The 22,796-nt window shown below is 38.3% G+C and overlaps 1 protein-coding gene across 5 annotated transcripts in view; it reads left to right on the top strand.

Annotated features, from left to right (window-relative positions):
- The window catches only part of FAR2 (fatty acyl-CoA reductase 2), a 177,461-nt gene that overhangs the window by 134,536 nt on the left and 20,129 nt on the right, over window positions 1–22,796 (top strand). For 4 of the 5 annotated variants that reach the window (XM_059886546.1, XM_005206902.5, XM_010805374.4 and 1 more), the window contains 6 exons: window positions 4,833–5,008; window positions 7,877–8,056; window positions 17,739–17,916; window positions 19,461–19,505; window positions 21,458–21,576; window positions 22,672–22,739. In XM_059886546.1, the coding sequence (XP_059742529.1) occupies window positions 4,833–5,008; window positions 7,877–8,056; window positions 17,739–17,916; window positions 19,461–19,505; window positions 21,458–21,576; window positions 22,672–22,739 (766 nt within the window). The remainder of the gene's footprint in view (window positions 1–4,832; window positions 5,009–7,876; window positions 8,057–17,738; window positions 17,917–19,460; window positions 19,506–21,457; window positions 21,577–22,671; window positions 22,740–22,796) is intronic. The other variant, XM_059886547.1, reaches the window with a different exon arrangement.

Raw genomic sequence — 22,796 nt, 5'->3', positions numbered from 1 at the left:
CAAGAGTATTCTCTAGCACCACAGTTCCAGGGCATCGGTTATTTAGCGCTCAACTTTCCTTATAGTCCAACTCTCACATCCATACGTGACTACTGGAAAAACCGTAGCTTTCAGTAGAAGAGCCTTTGTTGGCAAAGTCGAGTCTCTGATTTTGAATATGCTGTCTAGGTTGGTCATAGCTTTTCTTCCAAGGAGCAAGTGTCTTTTAATTTCATGGCTGCAGTCACCATCTGCAGTGATTTTGGAGCCCACAAAAATAAAGTCTGTCACTGTTTCCACTGTTTCCCTATCTATCTGCCATGAAGTGATGGGACCGGATGCCATGATCTTCGTTTTCTGAATGTTGAGCTTTAAGACAACATTTTCATTCTCCTCTTTCAGTTTCATTAAGAGGCTATTTAGTTCTTCTTCACTTTCTGCATATCTGAGGTTTTTGATATTTTTCCCAGCAATCTTGATTCCAGTTTGTGCTTCATCCAGCCCAGCGTTTCTCATGATGTACTCTGCATATAAGTTAAATAAGCAGGGTGACAATATACAGCTTTGATGTACTCCTTCCCTGATTTGGAACCAGTTGTTGTTCCATGTCCAGTTCTAACTGTTGCTTCTTGACCTACATTCATGTTTCTCAGGAGGCAGGTAAGGTGGATGGTATTCCCATCTCTTGAAGAATTTTCCACAGTTTGCTGAGATCCACACAGTCAAAGGCTTTGGCATAGTCAGTAAAGCAGTAGATATTTTTCTGGAACTCTCTCACTTTTTCAATGGTCCAGTGGATGTTGGCAATTTGATCTCTGGTTCCTCTGCCTTTTCTAAATCCAGCTTGAACATCTGGAAGTTCACAGTTCACATACTGCTGAAGCCTGGCTTGGAGAATTTTGAACATTACTTTGCTAGCATGTGAGATGAGTGCAATTGTGCGGTGGTTTGAGCATTCTTTGGCATTGTCTTTCTTTGGGATCGGAATGAAAACTGACCTTTTCCAGTCCTGTGGCCACTGCTGAGTTTTCCAAATTTGCTGGCATATTGAGTGCAGCACTTTCACAGCATCATCTTTTAGGATTTGAAGTAGCTCAACTGGAATTCCATCACCTCTACTAGCTTTGTTCGTAGTGATGCTTCCTAAGGCCCACTTGACTTCACATTCCAGGATATCTGGCTCTAGGTGAGTGATCACATCATCATGATTATCTGGATCGTGAAGATCTTTTTTTGTACAGTTCTTCTGTGTATTCTTTCCACTCTTTTTAATATCTTCTGCTTCTGTTAGGTCCATACCATTTCTGTCCTTTATTGTGCTCATCTTTGCATGAAAAGTTCCCTTGGTATCTCTGACTTTCTTGAAGAGATCTCTAGTCTTCCCCATTCTATTGTTTTCCTCTATTCTTTGCATTGATCACTGAGGAAGGCTTTCTTATCTCTCTTTGTTATTCTTTGGAACTCTGCATTCAAATGGGTATATCTTTACTTTTTTCCTTTGCCTTTCACTTCTTTTCATAGCTGTTTGTAAAGCCTCCTCAGACAACCATTTTGCCTTTCTTTTCCTTGGGAATGGTCTTGCTCACTGCCTCCTGTAGAATGTAACGAACCTCCATCCGTAGTTCTTCAGGCATTCTATCAGATCTAATCCCTTGAATCTCTTTGTCGCTTTCACTGTATAATCATAAGGGATTTGATTTAGGTCCTACCAGCGTTTTCTAGTGGTCTTCCCTAATTTCTTCAATTTAAGTCTGAATTTGGCAATAAGGAGTTCATGATCTGAGCCATAGTCAGTTCCCGGTCTTGGTTTTGCTGACTGTACAGAGCTTTTCCATCTTTGACTTCAAAGAAAATAATCAATCTGATTTCAGTATTGACCATCTAGTAATGGTTATATTATCAGGCCTGGCTAATATAGTAAAATAGGACCCTAATTATTACTGTGGCTTCAGTTGATGCAGCCAATTCGTGATTTATATCAATGGATTGTAATCAATACCACCTCAATCAGAATACTTAAACTTCTTTTTAAATTACATTATGTTCATTCAGATATCCCCTCTTATTTGAAAATATAAATCCATAAATAGGATGTTGATTGGGACTTTATTTCAAAAGTCCTTTATTTCAAAAGGACTTTATTTGGGAGAAATAGTAATTATCTCCTAAAACAGTAATGCTGTAAATGTATCTTTGTGCTGTTCAACATTGTACAGGTGGTCTGAAAGTATAGTAAAATTTAATAATATCCTCTGACTTTTAAAGTCTCAAAAACCTGGGACTTTCCTGGTGGTCCAGTGGTTAAGAATCTGCCTTCCAATGCAGGGGATTGGGTTATATCCCTGGTTGGGGATTAAGATCCCACAACTGTGGGGCAATGAGAGCCCAAGTGCAACAGCTAGGGAAGCCCCTCCATTCCACAACCAGAGAAAGCCTGCATACCCTAACAAAGACCCAGCACAGCCAAAGAAAATTTAAAAAATATAATCATAAAAGCCAAAGGCAACAGAAAATGTTTGCATGGCAGCTTGCATCATCTGTGACCAGCCCCATTGCTAAAAAAGTAGACACTGAGGTCATCTTCCATGTCTTGCTCTCAAGCAGCCAAAAGTCTTCACAGGACAAAGTCAGACTTAACAGAACCTCAAATAGATTTCTTATGAATGAAATCTATCGTGACTCAGAAAGAGCCTCCTATAAATTCAGTTGTTTAAAAAGGAGGATAACTGTATAAATGTGGCATAAACTTATCCAAAAAAATCCAACCTGTGTCTGTTGTATAATTAACATGAACTACAAAAGAAAATTGTGATACTGGAGAGGACTCTTGAGAGTCCCTTGGACAGGAAGGAGATCAAATTAGTCAATCCTAAAGGAAATCAACCTTGATTATCCACTGAAAGGACTGTTGCTAAAACTGAAGGTCCAATACTTTGACCACCTGATGCAAAGAGCCAACTCATCAGAAAAGACCCTGATGCTGGGAAAGATTGAGAACAGGAGGAGACGGGGACAGCAGAGGATGAGATGGTTAGATAGCATCACGGACTCATTGGACATGAATTTAAGCAAACTCCAGGTGATAGTGGAAGAGAGAGGAGGCTGGCATGCTGTAGTCCATGGGGTTGCAAAGAGTCAGACATGACTTAATGACTCAACAACAACAACAACACAAAGGAAAATGTTCGACTGTGAAAGCAAATATTAACATCCTTAAAATCCATTATGGCTTCCCTGGTGGCTCAGCTGGTAAAGCGTCTGCCTGCAATGCGGGAGACCCAAGTTCGATCCCTGGGTTGGGAAGATCCCCTGGAGAAGGAAATGGCAATCCACTCCAGTATCCTTGCCTGGAAAATCTCATGGATGGATGAGCCTGGTAGGCCACAGTCCATGTGGTCGCAAAGAGTCGGACACAACTGAGCGACTTCACTTTTATGACTGGAGAGCTGTTAAATGTCTTTCAAAAGAATTTAAATGACCTTTGTTGAGAATGTCCCTGAGATGCTTTATCAATCTTAGATGTCAAAAAAGCATTGAAGAGTGGCCTAACTTTTGAATTATTTTCAGGATTATAGTAACACAATATTAAAAAGGCTGGTCCTACAGTGCAGAAAAATAGTAGCTTGGGGACAGATGTATATTATCCTGCCAGGTCAGTATGTGGATTTAATTCCCTTCCCTAGTTGGCTTCATTAAATTTCCAGGATGTCCTCTGAACATGGTCTTACCTGATACAAACGAGACACGATTTCTGTAAATACCTGAAATCAGCTTCTTATTACCCAGCAGAGAAGCCTGGGGTAAATCTCTAGCAGGAAGGAGAAGCCTTCTGCTAAGGATCAAGGAACAGATGAAAACATTCTTTTGGAGTTAAAAGGGAAAGGAGGATTGTTTGTCTCTACTATATTAGTATTAAACCACATCCTAATTTTCTCTGCTCTTAACCTTTCTAAACGTTTAACCTTACTTTTCTTGCCCTTACTTTTCACAAACCAAACTATTACTACAATAAAGTTTTATTTTATCAAAGTAGATTGGAACCAAGATGGTTTCATTAAAATTGTTATTTTCCAAGAAAATGGAAAATACCAATTCAACCTGAGAACTTCTATGTGGAAGGGAAAATAGAGGCTGTGTTTTACCTGAATAATTGTAATAAAAGCTATATCTGCCAGTACTCTTTCCTTTTCCCTTTATAAATAAATTAGAATATTAAAAAATCAATTAAAATCTGATAAAAAGTACACGAGCTCATGTAATCCTCTTACTAGACAATAACTGCCATTTATATATTAAAATGAGATTATATAAAAAATTACCCATTACAAATTTGCTTAATTTGTTTTTTTCCTAATTATCTTTGTGCTTCTAAGTCCTCTTGTTAATCTGATGCAATTAACCAAGTTGTTTTGAACCTGCGCTTATGAGACCTTCTTAAAGGCTGGTGATTTTGCTGGTAATTTGTCAAGGTATATAAAGGCTGGTGAGTTTGCCCTGAAAACAGTATCTCCCAGGCAGAAATGGAAATAATCACCATGTTTAAACACGAAGCTGTCTTGGAAGGGAAGAGAGGATGGTGCAAGATATGGATGACTTATTACCACTGCTTCACCCAGGAAAAGTTCAAAATACACTCCTTACTGGTCACTGGAACTTTTTCCGAATGTTTATCAAAATAAGAGGAGCAAGAATTATTCTAAGTTGACCTTGAATTGCAGATGACCTTGAAATATAGCAGATGGCTGTCATATTATTACAACTAATAACCAGTTTTTGTGAATTAAAATGAAATAAATCAGTGAAAATAAGAACATTACTGGTGATGATGATCTTTGATGATTTTTATGTTTTAGCTGTTTGAAAAAGTCAAAGAAGTTTGTCCAAATGTGCATGAGAAGATCCGAGCTATTTCTGCAGACCTCAATCAGAATGACTTTGCCATCAGCAAGGAGGACATGAAGGAGCTTCTTTCCCACACAAACATCATCTTCCACTGTGCCGCTACCGTGCGCTTTGATGACCACCTCAGGTACAGTCCCAGGCCCCTTTCATGACTTGTATTACACGTGTGTGTGCACACATATGTGTATGTTTCTTCATTATTTCTATTTTGAAAAAAGAGATATTCTCAATGAAAACAAAGGAGTAAATCTTTTCCAGAATCTTACCATCCACAGATAACCATTTAATATTGTGAAGACCATCCATTTCAACTTTTCTTTATACATCTGTAATAAAATAGCCTTATGTTCAATTTCTCCAAAAAATGGAATGATGTTTTTTTTTGCAACCTGTTCAGTTGTATTTTTAGATATCTTTCATTGTCAACTGATAATTTATTATAATTTGTAGTGACTACATGGCATCCCATTGTACATGTATATAATACACTCAAGCAGTTCTGTACTGAGGGACATTGCTTAGATGTTTCACTGTTATAAACAGCTCTGCAATGAACATCTGTGTATATACATTTTTTCCCTTCAGGTAAATTCCCAAAAGTAGAATTATTAGACACATGCCAGATATGTCCAGGTTATGAACAGTTTATATTTTGACATATAATGCTAAGTTGCTTTTCAAAAAGGTGGTATGAATTTACACTGTTCTTGGACATATGAGTGCTCATTTCAGTACCATATTACAATTCTTTAATTCTTTTTATCATTGTCAATATGAAAATGGAAATAGTATTGCAAATTTTGGTTTTTATTTCTTTGATAATCAGAAAGGTTGAGAATGTTTAAATGCTGATTGACAGTTTATTCTTTTGTGAAATGCCTGTTTGTGTTCTTCACCTATTTTTCTCCTGAAACAATTTTTTTTTGGTCTATTTTAAGACTTCTTGGAAGATTTAGCATATTAACTCTTCATCTTTTATAAGGCTCAAAATATTTTAACAGTTTATCGTTTGTCCTCAGCTCTGTTTTTATTATTTACAGTTTTTCATTATTTCTTCTAGTATTTTAATTGTTTTATGTTTACATTTAAATCTGATGCATTTAAAATTTACTTACCTCTAAAGAATAATAGGAAAATTCTATAAAAATAAGAGTGATGTGTATGTGTTGTACAGTATATTTTTTTAATATTAACAGATGGTTATTTTTTAAACAACATATATTAAATGATTTATTTTCATTTTTTGTTTAAAATAAAATAGTATATTAAATGCCTATTTCTGAATCCTTTTTTTGAAAATCCCATTAATTAGACTTTCTTTTCCAGTACCACAATATTTTAATGACTACTATTCTTATTTTATTAGGCAAGTATACACACATTTTTCTCTTCTTAAAGAATTTTCCTGACTTTTCTCACCTCTTGATTAAACTTAGAATAAATCTGCCAAGTTTGTTTAAGGGTTGTGAGTTTGATTGAGATTACCTTGACCATGTAGATTGATTTAGAAAAATAGCATGATTTAGACATTGACTTTTCCTACCCAAGAACAATGTATATCTTCATTCAATTTTTCTCTTATGATCCTTAATGAAGTTTCATAATTTTCTTTATTTAGAGCCTACTTATTAATTTGATATCTTTTAAATGTTCTTTTTTGAATATGTGCTGTTCTTCCATTGTAGATTCTAATTTTTGTTTCTATACAGGAAAGCTAGCGATTTTTTCATGTAACTTTTAGAAGTGAACACCAGTTCACCCCAGTTTTTTCCAGCTGCTTCTGTTTTTTCTCAGATATACAGTTTTATAATCTGATAGTGATTTTGTGGTTGGCTTTGCAGTGATGGTATTTATTATTTTCCTCTCTAATTATAAGGCTGGAACTTCAGAGCAGTGTTAAGCAGTAGTGATTGTGAGCATTTTTCTTAACTCTGACTTTAAAACCAGTACTCCTTACTTTTCACCATTAAGTATACACAGGCTGTCAAATTGAAGTATATGTATTTTTAAATAATTTTCTTCTTATTTTAGTGAAATTATAAAAATTGAACTGGAAATGGGTATTGAATGTCATTTAAAATTTTTTCTATATGTATATATTTACACATGATCACATATTTTTTTTCTTTTTTTGAGTTAGAGTAATAGGTTTCCTAATTTTGTATTAAACATATATTTCTAGAAAAAGAATTACTTCAATGTCATCATATCCATATGTTTATGCAGCTTTGTGTTCTATTAGGTAAAATTTAGAGTTTTAACATCATTTTTTTAACTGAAGTATAGTTGATTTACAATGTTGTTTTAATTTCTGCTGTAGAGCAAAATGATTCAGTTGTATATATACACACATATATACATGTATACATTCTTTTTTATATGCTTTTCCATTATGGTTTATCATAAGATACTGAATATAGTTCCCTGTGCTTTACTTTAGAAACTTGTAATTTATCCATCCTATAAATAATAGTCAGCATCTGCTAATCCCAAACTCCCAATTCATCCCTTCCCCACCTCTCTCCCCCTTGGCAACTTCATCTGTTCTCTATTGACATCAATTTTTATATCTGACCTATACCTTTGCAATAGAAACATATTTATCACTCTATATTCACTGTTGCTCTCCTCTAGTTTATTTGAATTTTCTAACTTAAGGTAGATGCCTAATTTATGTTTTTTATTCTTTTAATGGCTGCTTAAGAAGTCCCTTTATAAATTCAGAGGATTGTGATTTTCTTTCCTTCCAGTTGATTTAGAATCAGATGACTTCTCAACATGTATCACAGAATTTATATGCACAAAAGACATCATCAACATATAACATATTCCAAGTATCATATAACTGTGTGGCCATGACCCATACTTTTCCTCCTGGTCCTTCGATGCAGCCACAAAAATCGGATGGATATGCCAGTTACTGAAGTAGGTGCAGCTCCAGCAAAATGGGATGTGACTTGCCTCACTGTATTTCCTTTTGCCTAACCTTCTCCAGACATGCTGTGCAGCTTAATGTCACTGCCACCCAGCAGCTTTTGCTCATGGCCAGTCAGATGCCGAAGCTGGAAGCCTTCATACACATTTCTACTGCCTTTTCAAATTGTAACCTGAAGCACATTGACGAAGTCGTCTATCCATGTCCTGTGGAGCCAAAAAAAATCATTGACTCCATGGAGTAAGTAACATGGGTTACACGGTGGGTGGGGGTGAAGGGAGACGGACTTTCGTTCATTTACAAAGTAAGACAGTGAGATACCCTGGGAGCAGAATGCTTTGAAAAGGTGCCAGCTTCAGCTCCCTGTCCTTGCTATTCTCTGTCCCCAGTGGGGAGTAGAGTGCTTCTTGATGGAGGAGAATTGGGATAGAAAAGCTGTATTAGGTTGCTTAGAATTCCATGAGGTACTTGAGAATACTTTATGGAGGTGGTTTCTCACTTCTTAGTGAACTAAGTTTTGCTACTAGATTTTTTTCAAGGGAAGTATCAGGGCTTCCCAGGTGTCACTAGTACAGGAGACACAAGAGGTGTGGATTTGATCCCTGGGTCAGGAAGATCACCTGGAGGAGGGCATGGCAATCCACTCCAGTATTCTTGCTTGGAGAATCTCATGGACATAGGAACCTGGTGGGCTACAGTGCATAGGATTGCGAAAGAGTCAGACACAACTAAAGCGACTTAGCATGCACCCAAGGGAGGTTTGCATACATAGCATGTAAACGTCCAGAAGAAAGGCTTTATCATTAGACTGCAAAGGTTCTGCAACTTACTAGCTCTGTGACCTTGAGCAAATCTTTGGCCTCTCTGAGCCTTAATTCTTTCATGTGTGAAATGAGGCTAATAATAGTGCCTGTCTTTATACCTGTGATGATAATGTGAGTTATACAAAGCAGTTACTACAGTGCTTAATAGCAGTTAATCAAAAAATTGATAAAGAAGAACTAATAGGGAAGAGAAATTTCTTCCAAATCTGGCAGAAAGTGTCAGTTTCTTGATCTGTTCAGCTGAGAGACACTTCCCTTATGATCCTATTATGCAGGAGAGACAGAAGTCTAGCATTTTTCTCTTTGGCCAACTAACAGGAACTATTTTCTTTTTAGGACATCACCCTGATCTCAAAATAAGTATGTTTTTCTGTTCTGCCTCTTCATTCTTGTGTTCTATTTACCAAATTTGCCTTATTTTGTTTGCTTTTTAAAAGACTCTGCATAAAACATATTATAGCAGAGAAAATATACTCTCACAGTGGATCTGTCAGATTTTAATTTTTTATAATACTGTATTTCTATTTTAGATATACACTTTAGCTTTAGCTAAATCAAGAGTTTATTCCCTTCAGGGCAAACATTTTTATCTCATACAGCTCTGAGAACAGATATTTTTACCTGTCATTTTAAAATAACCAGGACGAAAGAAAAATGAAAGTCACTTAAAGGAGACAGAGGTTGCTTAAAGTTGCTAATAAATCATGATTTGCTTAACTGGTGCAAAGGAACCTTTCAGAGTCCAGAATTTCTCAGGATAGTTGGAGAAAAGACACTGTGATGCCAAAGTCAGTGCAGGAAAGTCGAGGTCTAAAGCCTTGACATGTTTTCAGGATGGAAATGATTTGTATGCTGTTTAGCCATCCTCTTACAGCTTTGTCTTTTGGTAAATGTGGTGTTTATGGATGTGATAAGCCCATGAAATAGGAAATGGCAACCCACTCCAGTATTCCTGCCTGGAAAATTCCATGAACAGAGGAGCCTGGCAGGCTACTTACTGTCCATAAGATTGCAAAAGAGTCAGACCCAACTGAGAAAATGAGCACTCAGAAGCCCAAGAAAGGAGCAGACTTCTCCCTGTCCTTTGATTTTTCTGAGAGGTCACCAGAGAAAAAGGTAGGAAATGGAGATTCAGTTCACCCAGAGATTCCATACCACTTTCTCCCTCCCACACTGTGTCCAGATGCTCAAACCCTCCCACACCCCATTTCAAAGAATAAGCTCTCCTCCCAGAGGAAGAGTTGATTTATTAACAGGCATTCTCCACTCCCCAGCATATGTCAACTGGTACAGGCAGGTATCGGCTATATGATTGATGATCAAACTGTAATGGACATTTAATACAAAATTTATGTCTGTCTGTCATGTACTGTTCTCCAAGGAGAACAATTATTTTAAAACATACATATATGTGGCCAAACAGAACTAGGAGAACAATTATATTTTGTCTCAACAAAATGCATTTCAATGCAGTTAAGGAGCTAACGCTGTCTTTTTTTAAACAAAGAGAACATCATTACCACAGTTTATTTATTTAAATTTTTATACTCAGAACCACCTGTCCAGCACCATCCCTCTCGGTCTTACATGTGTGCCGCAGTCACACAAAGTACTCTCTCTCATACGTGTCTTCCTTGGCTTAGGTTGTTCTGTCTCTAGAAGCTACTTCTACCTCTGCTTCCTCTGGTAAGTTCTTATCCAGACATCAAAGCTTTCCTCTGGGAGCACATGGATTCAGGTGGCCATTCCTGTGCTCCCAGAGCATCCTGTGCTCATCCTCATCATGACATTTAGCACAGGTCATTCCAAATGTCTGATTATTTGTCTGTATCTCCAGTGGCCAATGAGATTCTCAAAGGAGAAGACTGTCTCTTGTTCCTTCTTATTCTTCAATGCCAGCACAAAGTAGGAACTCAAATATTGCTGAATGAATGAAAAGTTTTTGATGGAACTGGATGATCTTTTTTCATACCACTCTGGCTAAGATGTGTTCTTGCTTGTTTGTTTAGACAAAGCAGGAATAGAATTCCATAGCAAGCTGGTATTTGAGAGTGTGAAGTCTTACATATAAAATACATATATGCCCTCATCTTATCTGTGTTTTGGATTGCTCTTTTTTTCTTCTTAAACTTGGAATAAAACCTATGTGTTAAGTTTGGAATAATGCTTTGAATAAATCCCAGCAGCCCCTCACCAACTAGACCATTGTTCACGACTGTTTCAACAATTCCTATATCAGATAGAATTTTCTGAAGTTTTAAAATGACAGCATTAAAGTTATTCTGAATAAATACTACTGCACCTAAATCCAGGTTTAGTTGCTCTGTTTTAAGAAAATATTTTTCTCTGATTTCTTCTCTATTTTGTAATTGGCCTCTGGTTAAAATAAAATTGCCCTTGGAGATTTTTAACAGTAACCCTATGGGGTCTAGCCACTGTTATTGTTCTGAGTACTGCAGTGGTCCTCATTTTTTACAAAAAAGGAACCAAGAGTTAAACAGCAAGAAAATCTTGAAGCGTTGTGATCAAATAAAATCTCTCATAAAAGAGTAATGAATACATTAATTTTAGATGGAGGGAGAGGAAATTATTTCACAATGTATGTATACATGCTAAGTTGCTTCAGTCGTGTTCAGTTCTTTGTGACCCCATGGACTGTACAGGCTCCTCTGTCCATGGAATTTTCCAGGCAAGAATGGTCGGAGAAGGCAATGGCAAGCCACTCCAGTACTCTTGCCTGGAAAATCCCATGGACAGAGGAGCCTGGTAGGTTAAAGTCCATGGGGTCGTGAAGAGTCGGACACAACTGAGCGACTTCACCGTCACTTTTCACTTTCATGTGTTGGGGAAGGAAATGGCAACCTACTCCAGTGTTCTTGCCTGGAGAATCCCAGGGACGGCGGAGCCTGGTGGGCTGCCGTCTATGGGGTGGCCCAGAGTCGGACACGACTAAAGCGACTTAGCAGCAGCAGCAGCAGCAGCAGCAATACTGGAGTGGGTTGCCATTTCCTACACCAGGGGATCCTTGCCACCCAGGGATTGAACCCTCATCTCCTGCAGCTCCTGTATTGCAGGTGGATTCTATACCACTGAGCCACCGGGGAAGCCCCTTCACAATGTATATGTGTACCAAATCATCACGATATGCACTGTCTTAAAATTTTGTTCATCAGGTATACCTTAGTAAAGCTGAAAAAAAAGAAAAGAAAATCACCCATAAAACAGTAAAATGAACCTTTGTTTTTCCAGAGAAGCAATTTAATGGGAATTACAGTTCTGGGAAATAAAAGAGGGTGTGCACTTTTTTGCCAGGAACTTTCCCGATTGTGCAGGCTGAAGAGATCCTGCTTGGCATTGTTAATAAAGGGAATGGAACTGTGAACCAAACTCTACACCTCTCATTCCTGCCCCGTACTTCTGTCCTTCTCAGCCCACCCCATGTTCTGTCCATCTCACAGCCCAGCCCCTCCCTTCCTTCAGCCCATCTCTGAAAATCCAGAATTTCCTTTGTCCCTAACCATTCCCAAAAGATACATTTTGATTATCTTATTATGGAAACTTTAGTATACACACATTTTCATAATAAATTAGGACTTGATGTTTTTAATTGGCCTTTCGTGTTCAGCAACTGATTATCTGTGCACTTGTCTTCTGCCCCTCATCCCAACACAGACGTTTTATGATGTAATGATGTCACCATTCTTATAATTTCTGCCTGTATATTTCCAGCTTCTACATAGTTGGTAATATTTACCTTTAGAAACTCATGTGTGTAAATGGATCAGGGATGACCAACAAACTCCAGTTTTCCGCAATAACAGCTTAAGTGGAATGTTTATTTTTAAAGATACTCATAGCTGACCAACAAGGACAGAAGTTTGGGGCTTATGCTTCCCATACTTTTTAGGCCAAGGTAAATCCTCTTAGAGGGGCTGTGTAGAAGAAAAAAGCTTTTATATCTGTATAAAACATGAAATAACTAGAGTTAGGAACCAGAAAAATGGATCCATAATTACTTAGTGCTTTATTTAGCATGCTTAAACCAATCTAGTAAATATGCAATAAGAAGGGAAGGATTCTATGAATCATCATTGAGCAATTACTTGGAACAAAGGTACTTTCACAGACATTTAATTCCTTAACATAACATCGTAGGGCTGATACTATTATGGCTAATGTACTAACAAAGGAACACAGCCTCAGAAAGGTTAAGTAACTCTTCACAAATCTCTCAACTAGTAAGTGCAGAGACACAAAGGTTTTCCATGGCCACATGATTATGGTCTTTCTAGTATATGCACATACTTTCCCATGTGATTAAATGGTGCTTTCTTAAGATAGGGACTGTACTTTCAAGGAGCTCACAGTCAAAGGCAAATAGAACAGAGCAGAATTACCTCAGAGGTGTGGTGGAGGAAATGGCATGTAGTGGGTTTGCTGGTGCTGAAGGACTCTAAAGACAGATGTGGGAGCTAGAACTGGAAGAATGTGTACAGTGGGGGACAGTCAGATGGGGCACACACTGGGCAGAGCTAGCGAAGGAGGAAAACCTAGGACTTGCCTGGGACAGAGCTGTAAGCCCATTTTGGCATCACATAGGTTATATGTAGGCAAGCTGTTAGAGGTCAAGCTGGAAAGATAGAATGGAGCCACACTATGGACATTTTGAGTACCCTGCAGAGGGTTATGTTTAATTCTACAGACAGATCTGTTGAGGGAGGACTCGTGTGTGTGTGTGTGTGTATGTGTGTGTGTATGTGTGTGTGTGTGTGTGTGACTTGGGCCATTTGTTTCATTTTGTTTTAATCAAGGAAAGACTTTGATGAAAGTGAGCTTTAGGAACATGATGGTTATGGAGCAAAAGGGGATAGGTTAGCATGGGAAGTCTCCAGAGGCATGGAGACCCATCACCTGAGATGGAATGGGGAAGGGGACTAGAGCCTTTCTGAATGGCAATACATGTAGAAAACCTGTATGTGTTTGTGGAAAGAAAAACCAATAGGGCATGGCTACTGCTTTGCCTATTGGCTTGCGTACACCTTTTTTTTTGTTTTCATTCAGCTGCTAAGCCCTGTCTAACTCTTTGTGACCCCGTGGACTGTAGCCCACCAGGCTCCTCTGTCCATGGGATTTCCCAGGCAGGAATACTGGTGTGGGTTGCTATTACCTCCTGTAGGATATCTTCCCAACCCAGGGATCAAACCCACATCTCCTGCATTTGCAGCCATATTCTTTACCACTGAGCCACGTGGAAACCCCTGTTTATCTATTCTAGGGGAACAGAAAAAGCTAATTTTAGCATTTGTGCTTTTATTGTCAGGATTGTATAGCATTAAGATGGCATCTAAGCAGCTGACAAAACAAAAAACAAAAAACTGGAAATTCTGTGTACTTTTAATAGCGCCAGACTTCAACATGAATCAGAGCAGAATTAAATTGTTCTTAAATAAGCTGAATAATTTCCATGGTGTAAGGTCACTGGAACCACAATATGTGCTCAATAAAGTCTATAGGGTAATACAGAGGCCAAGTCACCACAAGCATTAGGCTCAGATATACCCTTCTCCCCAAGAAGTGGTTCAAATTTACTTTGGAGCCAGTTAAATTTACTCTGAAGTCACCACCCAATTGAAGTTGGCCAACCTTTAGCCTTTCAGCGTCCCAGAACTTTTCACCACTGCCACGGGATACCTTAAATTCCAATTTTTCTTCATTTCCTCAAAGACATCCCCTCTCTAACTTTTCCACAGTCTCCCCACAACCTCACCTCCTTCTGAGTTCACCCATTCTCTCCTACCATTGTCTATCTCAGCTTCCCAAACTTTGGACAGCACTGGCCAATCATGACTGTTTTGTGAAAGAGCACACATTTAGCTGGTTCCTGGGGAGAGTAAGGTGATTGGACACAGAGATTAAAAAAATATAATCCTTGCACTCCTGGACTCATTGTAAAGTCGGGAAACAGACATGAGCAAGAACTTTTGTGTTCAGTTGCTCAGTCATGTCCAACTCTTTGTGACCCCATGGAATGTACAGGTTCCTCTGTCCATGGAATTTTCCAGGCAAGAATACTGGAGTGGGTTGCCATTTCCTTCTCCAGGGAATCTTCCCCACCCAGGAACTGAATCCTCGTTTCTTGCTTTGGAGGTAGACTCTTTACCCTGTGAAGCCCGAGCAAGAACATATAGCATGATAATTGCAGTAATCAAGGGACAAACATACTCCAGGTCAGAGAAAAGACAGCAAAGGTTACCTTGGGGGATGTCCAGTACTTACTCTCCAGAAAGCTTTTCCTGATTCACTACTAGGTTGGCCCTGTTTGCTGCACAGGAAAACTGAGGAAAAATATATATTCCTCTTGCTATTTCATTCAGTAAATACAAAAATTATGAAAATAAGGATATAAAAAGTTGAATAAATAAGTTTCAAACCAAAAAAGATAATAATATTTAGAGGAAATTGTCTGTATTGTGTATGTATATGTGTGTGTGACTTTTTGCTTCTTTTAAAGCTATTTAAGTAGAAGTTTAGACTTTGGAGCCCATGAGTTCAGACATCTCCTTGAGTATCCCGAAGTGCTTTGACTTAGTTTCAGAAATGTGCTTTAGTTTATATGGTGTCCTTTTTTCATGCTAATTTATTTACTAGTTTAAAGACAAGCAACAGCTCCAAATCAAATTTTGATAAAGAACATGGACCAATTTTAGGTCCTGAAAAGGGCATCACTTAACCAATGAATGTTACATTAATCTCTTTGAACCCAAGAAATGGCAAGGTGAGATATGATCTGTTTGGCTATATTAGAAAAGATATTTTAAAACCAACTGTGACCTTTCTAGATACATGCTTCTTGGCGTTTTTACTAAATATGTGTTAGATGTGTTAGCTCATTTTGTTTAATCAAATAGTTTTAAGTGTGGTTGTGAATGTTCCTGTTTGTCCTCATCACCTGAAACTTTAGAACACATGCAATTATTGCTACTTTTCACAAGTGCCAGTGGAGAACATGAGAAAATGATACAGTAGAATATGGCGGAGCTACAAATAGTAAAGGCAGATCATCTACAGAGTACTGCAACTTCTTTTGCTGTGTGTTCTTAGAAACCTAGAAACCAGTGTTTTCTAAGATGAGCTAACTCACCAAACTTGGAGAAGCCTCCAAGTGTTACCTTTTTCATGCACACCAACAGCAGTGACAGCATATGGTACCAGCCATGGGACATACAATCCGAGGGTATTGCTGGCTTTCCTTAAACCTGTTTCCTTAAACCTGATGCTTTCTTAAACCTGTTTTCTCTACAGCTTTGTTAAAACTGGGCTGTATTTCTTCAGACCTAGTTTTTTGTAACCTGTATGTTTTTGTAGGTGAAAATAAAAATGGTCTTAGGTCAGTTAATCCACTGCTGACCCACAAATAAGATGAGGTAAAGGTAACATTATTAGAAAGATAGAGAGGCGCCTAGATTGTCCCTCACTCTCTTCCAACACTCAGTGACCATGTGATTGAAATAACTTCTGTTCTTCTAAGTATTTGGAGTTGTTTTTAATTCTCAGACCTTCTCAGCCTTTCTCTTTTCAGTGTAAACCAGAAGGCATTTGATAGCTAGAAGATATTCAGCACTAGAACTGCAAAGCAAGGAAAACTAGACCATAACAGACAGTATTGACATTCCTCTCCGATATTGAAATTGAGAGTTGTGTTTCTGAATGTCTTGGCATTAAGCACTTCTTAAATACTCAATAATTTATCATGAGAGGAAAACGATAACCTCTAATAAGATTTTTCTGCAATCAAAATAATATGATTGTGTTGGGTCCAATAAAATGGGAATAAATGTACCAAACACATTAATTATAAAATCACACTGACATGTCACCTAATTTTTAAAAACTGTATTATATGCAAAGTTTCACCAAATAGATCTACCAGCTAAGAGAAACATTCAATATTTAATCAACAATAATTTCATTGCTCTCTTAGAGAAAAGCAGGTAGACTCTGGGATTATTAAAATGGTTTTACCATCTTTAAAAAAAAAAATTAGGTTGGTGCCATGGTAACTCAGTTATTCATGATACAGATCTTCTTGAAGGTAGAGGTATTCAATAGTCACTGTATTAAAGTTGCTTCATTGTGCTGTTCTCACCCCACTTGACAGACTATTAATAGTTATTAGAGCACTTTAAAACTCATTGGAAATCTCTGGAAATGATTACCAAGTTATTAGCATAGACTCTAAACAGATCTTCAAAATACAGTGCATGGATTCTAAAACAGATTGTAAGTTCTGATAAATGTAGTTGCCTTTCTTTGTTAAGACATTAAGTAGAATTTAAAACAAAAATCAAAGCTGAAGTTTTCAAGATTAGTGCCAAGGTTCTAATTGGACAATAGTGAATGAGAGGGGCTGCCACTGACACCTCTGATGACAGCCTCTCAAGTCCATGACCAGGGCAGCCAGCCCACTGTTGGACACCCAACTGGCACTCACAATACATTCATTGAATGTACCTTGATAGGTACATTCGCTCTGAGAGGCTATAATTGAAGATAGAAATTAGCTGTATGTAATCAAGTAGCAGGGAGCTTCCCAGGTGGCGCTAGGGGTAAAGAACCCACCTGTCAAATGCAGGAGACATGAGACACAGATTCCATCCCTGGGTCAGGAAGATCCCCTGGAGGAGGGCATGGCAACCCACTCCAGTATTCTTGTCTGGAGAATCCCATGGACAGAGGAACCTAGTGTGCTGCAGTCCATGGGGTCACAAAGAGTTGGACATGACTGAAGTGACTTATCACGCATGCACGCACACACACACTCAAGCAGCAGACTGCATAACAATTGGATAAATCTATTGAGACAGAAGGCCATAGGATTCAACTAGTAATGTTGGGCTAAGCAGTGGGGAGCAAAGATCTCATCCATCTTGCATCATCTGGATAGGTTCACACTCAAGCCTTGGTGTCCTTTGACAGTTCCGAATTTCAGAACTCAAGCTGGAATGGGGAAGTTCTGTTTGTCAGTGTCTCACAATTTCTTTTTGGTATGTTGTCTAATACATGCTGACAACGTTCTTTTTCACTCTGACTACCTTTAGGTGGTTAGACGACGCTATTATTGACGAGATCACACCGAAACTGATCGGAGATTGGCCTAACACATACACCTATACCAAGGCCTTGGGAGAGGTGGTGGTGCAGCAGGAAGGTGGCAACCTCAACATTGCCATCATACGGCCCTCCATCATGGGAGCAACGTGGCAGGAGCCCTTCCCAGTAAGCCCACTCGCCTGGATTCTGCGCTTTGCTTCTGAACCAGCATCCCTCCTGTCCAATTACTCTCTGATGTCTTTTTTGTTTTCCAGTATATATAGCTGAGTACAGCAAATGTGAGGACCAAAATGCACGTTTGGTTCGGGATTTATTCACCACCGGGCTCCTCTGATGTTACGCTGACTGTCCTAGAGCTGGGTGGAGTCTTCAGTTAGTTTCTCAATAACTCTAGTCTCAAAATTCCCGTGGGAAATAACTTTATTTCTTGGCTTCTCCACAATAGTTTAAATATACAAGAATGTTCCTGCTGGCCAAATTGATAATGTTAACAAATTGCCAGGGTAAATAGGAACAGCAAAGCTCAGAGAAAGTCCTCAGTTTAGGAATAATGATTTTTATCTGCATATACTTCTGTATCTTTTTGAAAGTACTTTGCATTATACCATCTTTTTTGAAGCAATTCTGTAAAGCTTTTGTACCAGATAAATCCAAGCTCCATTACTTATTGACATGCAACCTTTTACATATGAGTTGTCTCATATGTAAAACTGGGCTAACCACACCCATTATGGAGGGTTGATGAAATGAGACAGTGTAGAAGGCACTGGCACCCCACTCCAGTACTCTTGCCTGGAAAATCCCATGGACGGAGGAGCCTGGTAGGCTGCAGTCCGTGGGGTCGCTAAGAGTCGGACATGACTGAGCGACTTCACTTTCACTTTCCACTTTCATGCTCTGGAGAAGGAAATGGCAACCCACTCCAGTGTTCTTGCCTGGAGAATCCCAGGGACCGAGGAGCCTGATGAGCTGCCATCTATGGGGTCACACAGAGTCGGACACGACTGAAGTGACTTAGCAGCAGCAGTGGTATGTCTACTGCAGTGCCTGGTCCCTAGTAAAAGGCTCAACTAATATTAATACCTTCAAGTTCTCTCTCCTTTCCCGTCTTATACATTTTGACTTTCAAAGATAAACAGACATAATGAGGTCAACTGGCTTGCTTTGGGCTTAGGAGACAAACTCATAAAGACATTTTTCTCTAACTGCTCCTGAAGATAATATTTTCTCTACCATCTATAGCAAGCTAATACAAGTTGATCTTGAGATAGAATGAATGAAAGATGCTATGACTCTTACAATTGTCAAGTAAGAGTCAATTTTCCGCAAACTATGCTTGAAATGTTCCCCTGAGAAGTTAAAATCAGGCCCAGGTGAGGAAAATGAATTGATTAGCAGATTATGATATTAAGATGAGATCCAGTTTAGCTCCTAAGATGTCATAGACAGCTTGCAACTATTCTTGATTCCTGCTATGAAATAAATGCCGGCAGAATTTTAATTCTTCCACAAACCAAGTGCAGAAAATATCCAGTGCTTTCTCACTGATCTCTGTTTGTAATTTTGGAAATAGTGGACTAGACAGTTTATTGGCTGGAGTCTCAGTGTTGTTGTTTGAAGTTTAAGATTAGACTGCAGATATTCCAAAGGTACTGTGATTTTCTGACATGTGGAACCAACTAGAGATCTTTTCCCTTTTCTCTTTTTAGGGTTGGGTTGATAACTTAAATGGACCTAGTGGGCTCATTATTGCGGTATGTATAACAGTGTGGAAATAATTACTTCAAATGTAGTGGAGGGACAGTAACAAAATTCTAATATTGGCTTAGCTTTACTGATGCAAAACTATAAGCGTTCCTTTACTCACTACAATTGATGCAAATTATTTCAGTTTTGCTGATTGAAAAATAGAGGCAGAATGAAATTACTTTAATTATCTGTCAATATCATTATCAGGAAAATAGAAGTACTGTGATATCATCAATTGCCACTTAGGAGTTTTATTTTTGGATAGAATTTTGAGCCTCTAGTACCATGCTTAGTTAACACAGGATGGGGGTATTTCCTTCTTTTTGCTCTTTAACCATAGCTAGAATTAGGGATGTGATAAAACTCATATTCCCAAAGATTATTAAATTTATGTGCATTTGGATAGAAATATATAAATGCATAAATACATCAACATTGATTTCTCAATATATCTAAGAAAAAGGACTACCAATTAAAGCAAGTTTTTCAAATATAAAAATTGATGACTATAGGACACACTTTTGAACACTAATCCTCTCACAGACAAGGAAAACACCAACCGCTCCTCTGGGTCAGCAGACCTTTGCGTGTGTCTCCCTGCAGGGGAGACTGGTCCTGTGAGCTGCGGCGCTTTCCGGCTCACACTGAAGCATTTTAGGCTCAGAACTACAACTCTTCTCTTTCGGACATTGAAATGGACTTCACCTCTTTAAATGAGTTTAAATTTTGTGAGGGATCTCATGTTTCAGACTGTGCCTCTGTTCTTCACAGAACTAGATCCAACATGAACTACAATACAAATAAAAGACAGTGAATTATGACTACTTGTCAAAGACAGTAACAATGAACTTCTTTTTAATTTCTTTCGATTTCTGTTCCCTACCTGCCTTCAACTCTTGAGGCTTAGTTGGAAGTGAGTGTTCAGTAACTCAGAACATAGCTATTTTAACATGATCCCAGAGTGAGTTTTATTACACTGTTAGCAAAGCTACACATGCATTCAGATTTTCTAAAAATTTCCAAATTGATTTCCCATATTCCAAAGGACAGGAGGAGGGCATGTCAACCCACTCCAGTATTTTTGCCTGGAGGAATCCCATGGACGGAGGAGCCTGGTGGGCTATAGTCCATAGGGTTGCAACGAGTCAGACTCGACTGAAACAACTTAGCAGGCATGCTTGTCCAAAGGAAGGTTAATCAGTTACAAGAAGACAGAAATTAGGAATATAAGTGCTGACCACTGCAAATTGATGTTGGAAACATGCAGGGTGTAAATAATCAATTACTTCAAAAAGTCAATAAACTGGCTCCTTTATTTATTGACATGGCATTTATTAACATGAACAATTCCCAATTCTTGCATCTATATAGCATCAGTGATCTGTGAAGTAAACAAAGATACTGAACAAAAAATAAATAACGGTGGCCTTTTCCACAAGTAATAAAAAGTTGTTGTTAAGCAGTGGAATTTTATCAGTTTAAAAAGGCATTTCTATAATTTCTAGTGCCTATTACTTCTTATAAACTAGTAGACTCTAGCTAAAAATGACATCATTTAAGAAATGGTAAGTTAAATTAATGGGAAATTTGGGAAAACTTAATTCTTAGAATATCTTATGAATTAATTTTTAAGATATTAAATCTTATTCTTGTTTTTTTTATTTTATTCTTGGTGTTTATTAATTAGCTAAATACATTAAACTCCTCACAAGTTTGAGGAATTTCACTCTGAAGAGGAACCTGAGGATCACTGGTGGTTCTTGGAGATGGCACTTGAACTTGGCTGGGGAGGTTGGATGGCCTGAGAGCAGTCAGTCTTGGCACATTAACCTAGCAAGCAGTGATCAGCGTTAGTTATTATTACTACCAGCATTGGTACTATCTGTCTGATATATACTTTAGCCCCAACTGTTACTTAACGCCTGGCTCAATAATTTATGTCCTTTTGTCTGTGCAGGCTGGGAAAGGGTTTCTTCGGTCCATAAGAGCTACTCCGATGGCTGTGGCAGATTTGATTCCAGCAGACACAGTGGTCAATCTCACTTTGGCTGTAGGATGGTACACGGCAGTTCACAGGTGTGGAGTGGATCCTTAAACTGGCTTTCAAAGATTTGATGAGGAGGAGGGTAATTATGTTGGGCACCTATTCAAAATATATGAATTTTACTGAAGAAGACCCCAAATGTGAGAGGTTATCTGTTTGGATATTTCACAGAGTTCCAGTTATGTCATAATATAGGCATTGAGTTTTTTATAAATACCAGTTAGTACTTGGTTGATCATAAAATAATAAATTCTTCAAATCACTTAACCATGAAATTCTCAATAATTGAAAAGCTTTTCTTTCTATTCAGCAACCTAAAACACAGCTTCCTTTTTTAAGGCAAAGAAGATAAAAGTAGATGAAATGAGAGCATATTTTTCTTCACTTCTCAGTTCCTAATAAAAGTCAAAAGTTCAGATCACCATGTGTGTGTGAGAGAGGTATTTTCTAGTACAAAGAAAAATAATAGGTTGTTTGTATATTTAACTTTGTTAGTAAACAAAATTTTTATTAATTATCTGAAGTTAGATATTTAGATGTTGTCCAATCCAACAGCGCTTCATTGGATTTAGGGAAAAACAAACCCATATTTTTGCAAAGTAAAGATGTCAAGGAGTTAGAAATACAGTTTGCTCTGTCATCCTCATGGTGCCTCCATTTGCTCCATAAATGTGTCAGCCTACTGGGATTTTGTTCCTCCTACACATGTACACACACACACTTGCACTTTTCCTAGTTTTCCGTTTTGTTTTTAACCCAAAGAAGGAACAAAAGATGCAAGTGTTGCGTGGAGCGCCTGTGTGTCAGGCTGTGCTTAGTCGCTCAGTCCTGCGCAATTCTTTGTGACACCATGGACTGTCGCCTGCCAGGCTTCTCTGTCCACGGGATTCTCCAGGCAGGAATACTAGAGTGGACTGCCATGCCCTTCTCCAGGGGATCTTCCCAACCCAGGGATTGAACCCCGGTCTACCACATTTTAGGAGGATTCTTTACCGCCTGAGCCACCTAAGAGTGCCTTAGTCATGGGAATTATTGAGAAAAAAAAAATTTGTTTAAGTGTTATTTTCCCTTATCTTTCTTTCATTAGTTCTCCATTTTCTTGTATTCACTTAACTTTCATTTTTCAGACCTAAGTCGACATTGGTCTACCACTGTACATCTGGCAACCTCAATCCCTGTAACTGGGGCAAAATGGGTAAGTGCCTGTAGCAAGTACCTAAGGAGCCATTAGAGAACGAGCGTCCACAATTAG

This window comes from Bos taurus, chromosome 5, assembly GCF_002263795.3.
Source record: "Bos taurus isolate L1 Dominette 01449 registration number 42190680 breed Hereford chromosome 5, ARS-UCD2.0, whole genome shotgun sequence".
Taxonomy (NCBI): Eukaryota; Metazoa; Chordata; class Mammalia; order Artiodactyla; family Bovidae; genus Bos; species Bos taurus.
This window is presented reverse-complemented; position numbering and strand designations above follow the sequence as displayed.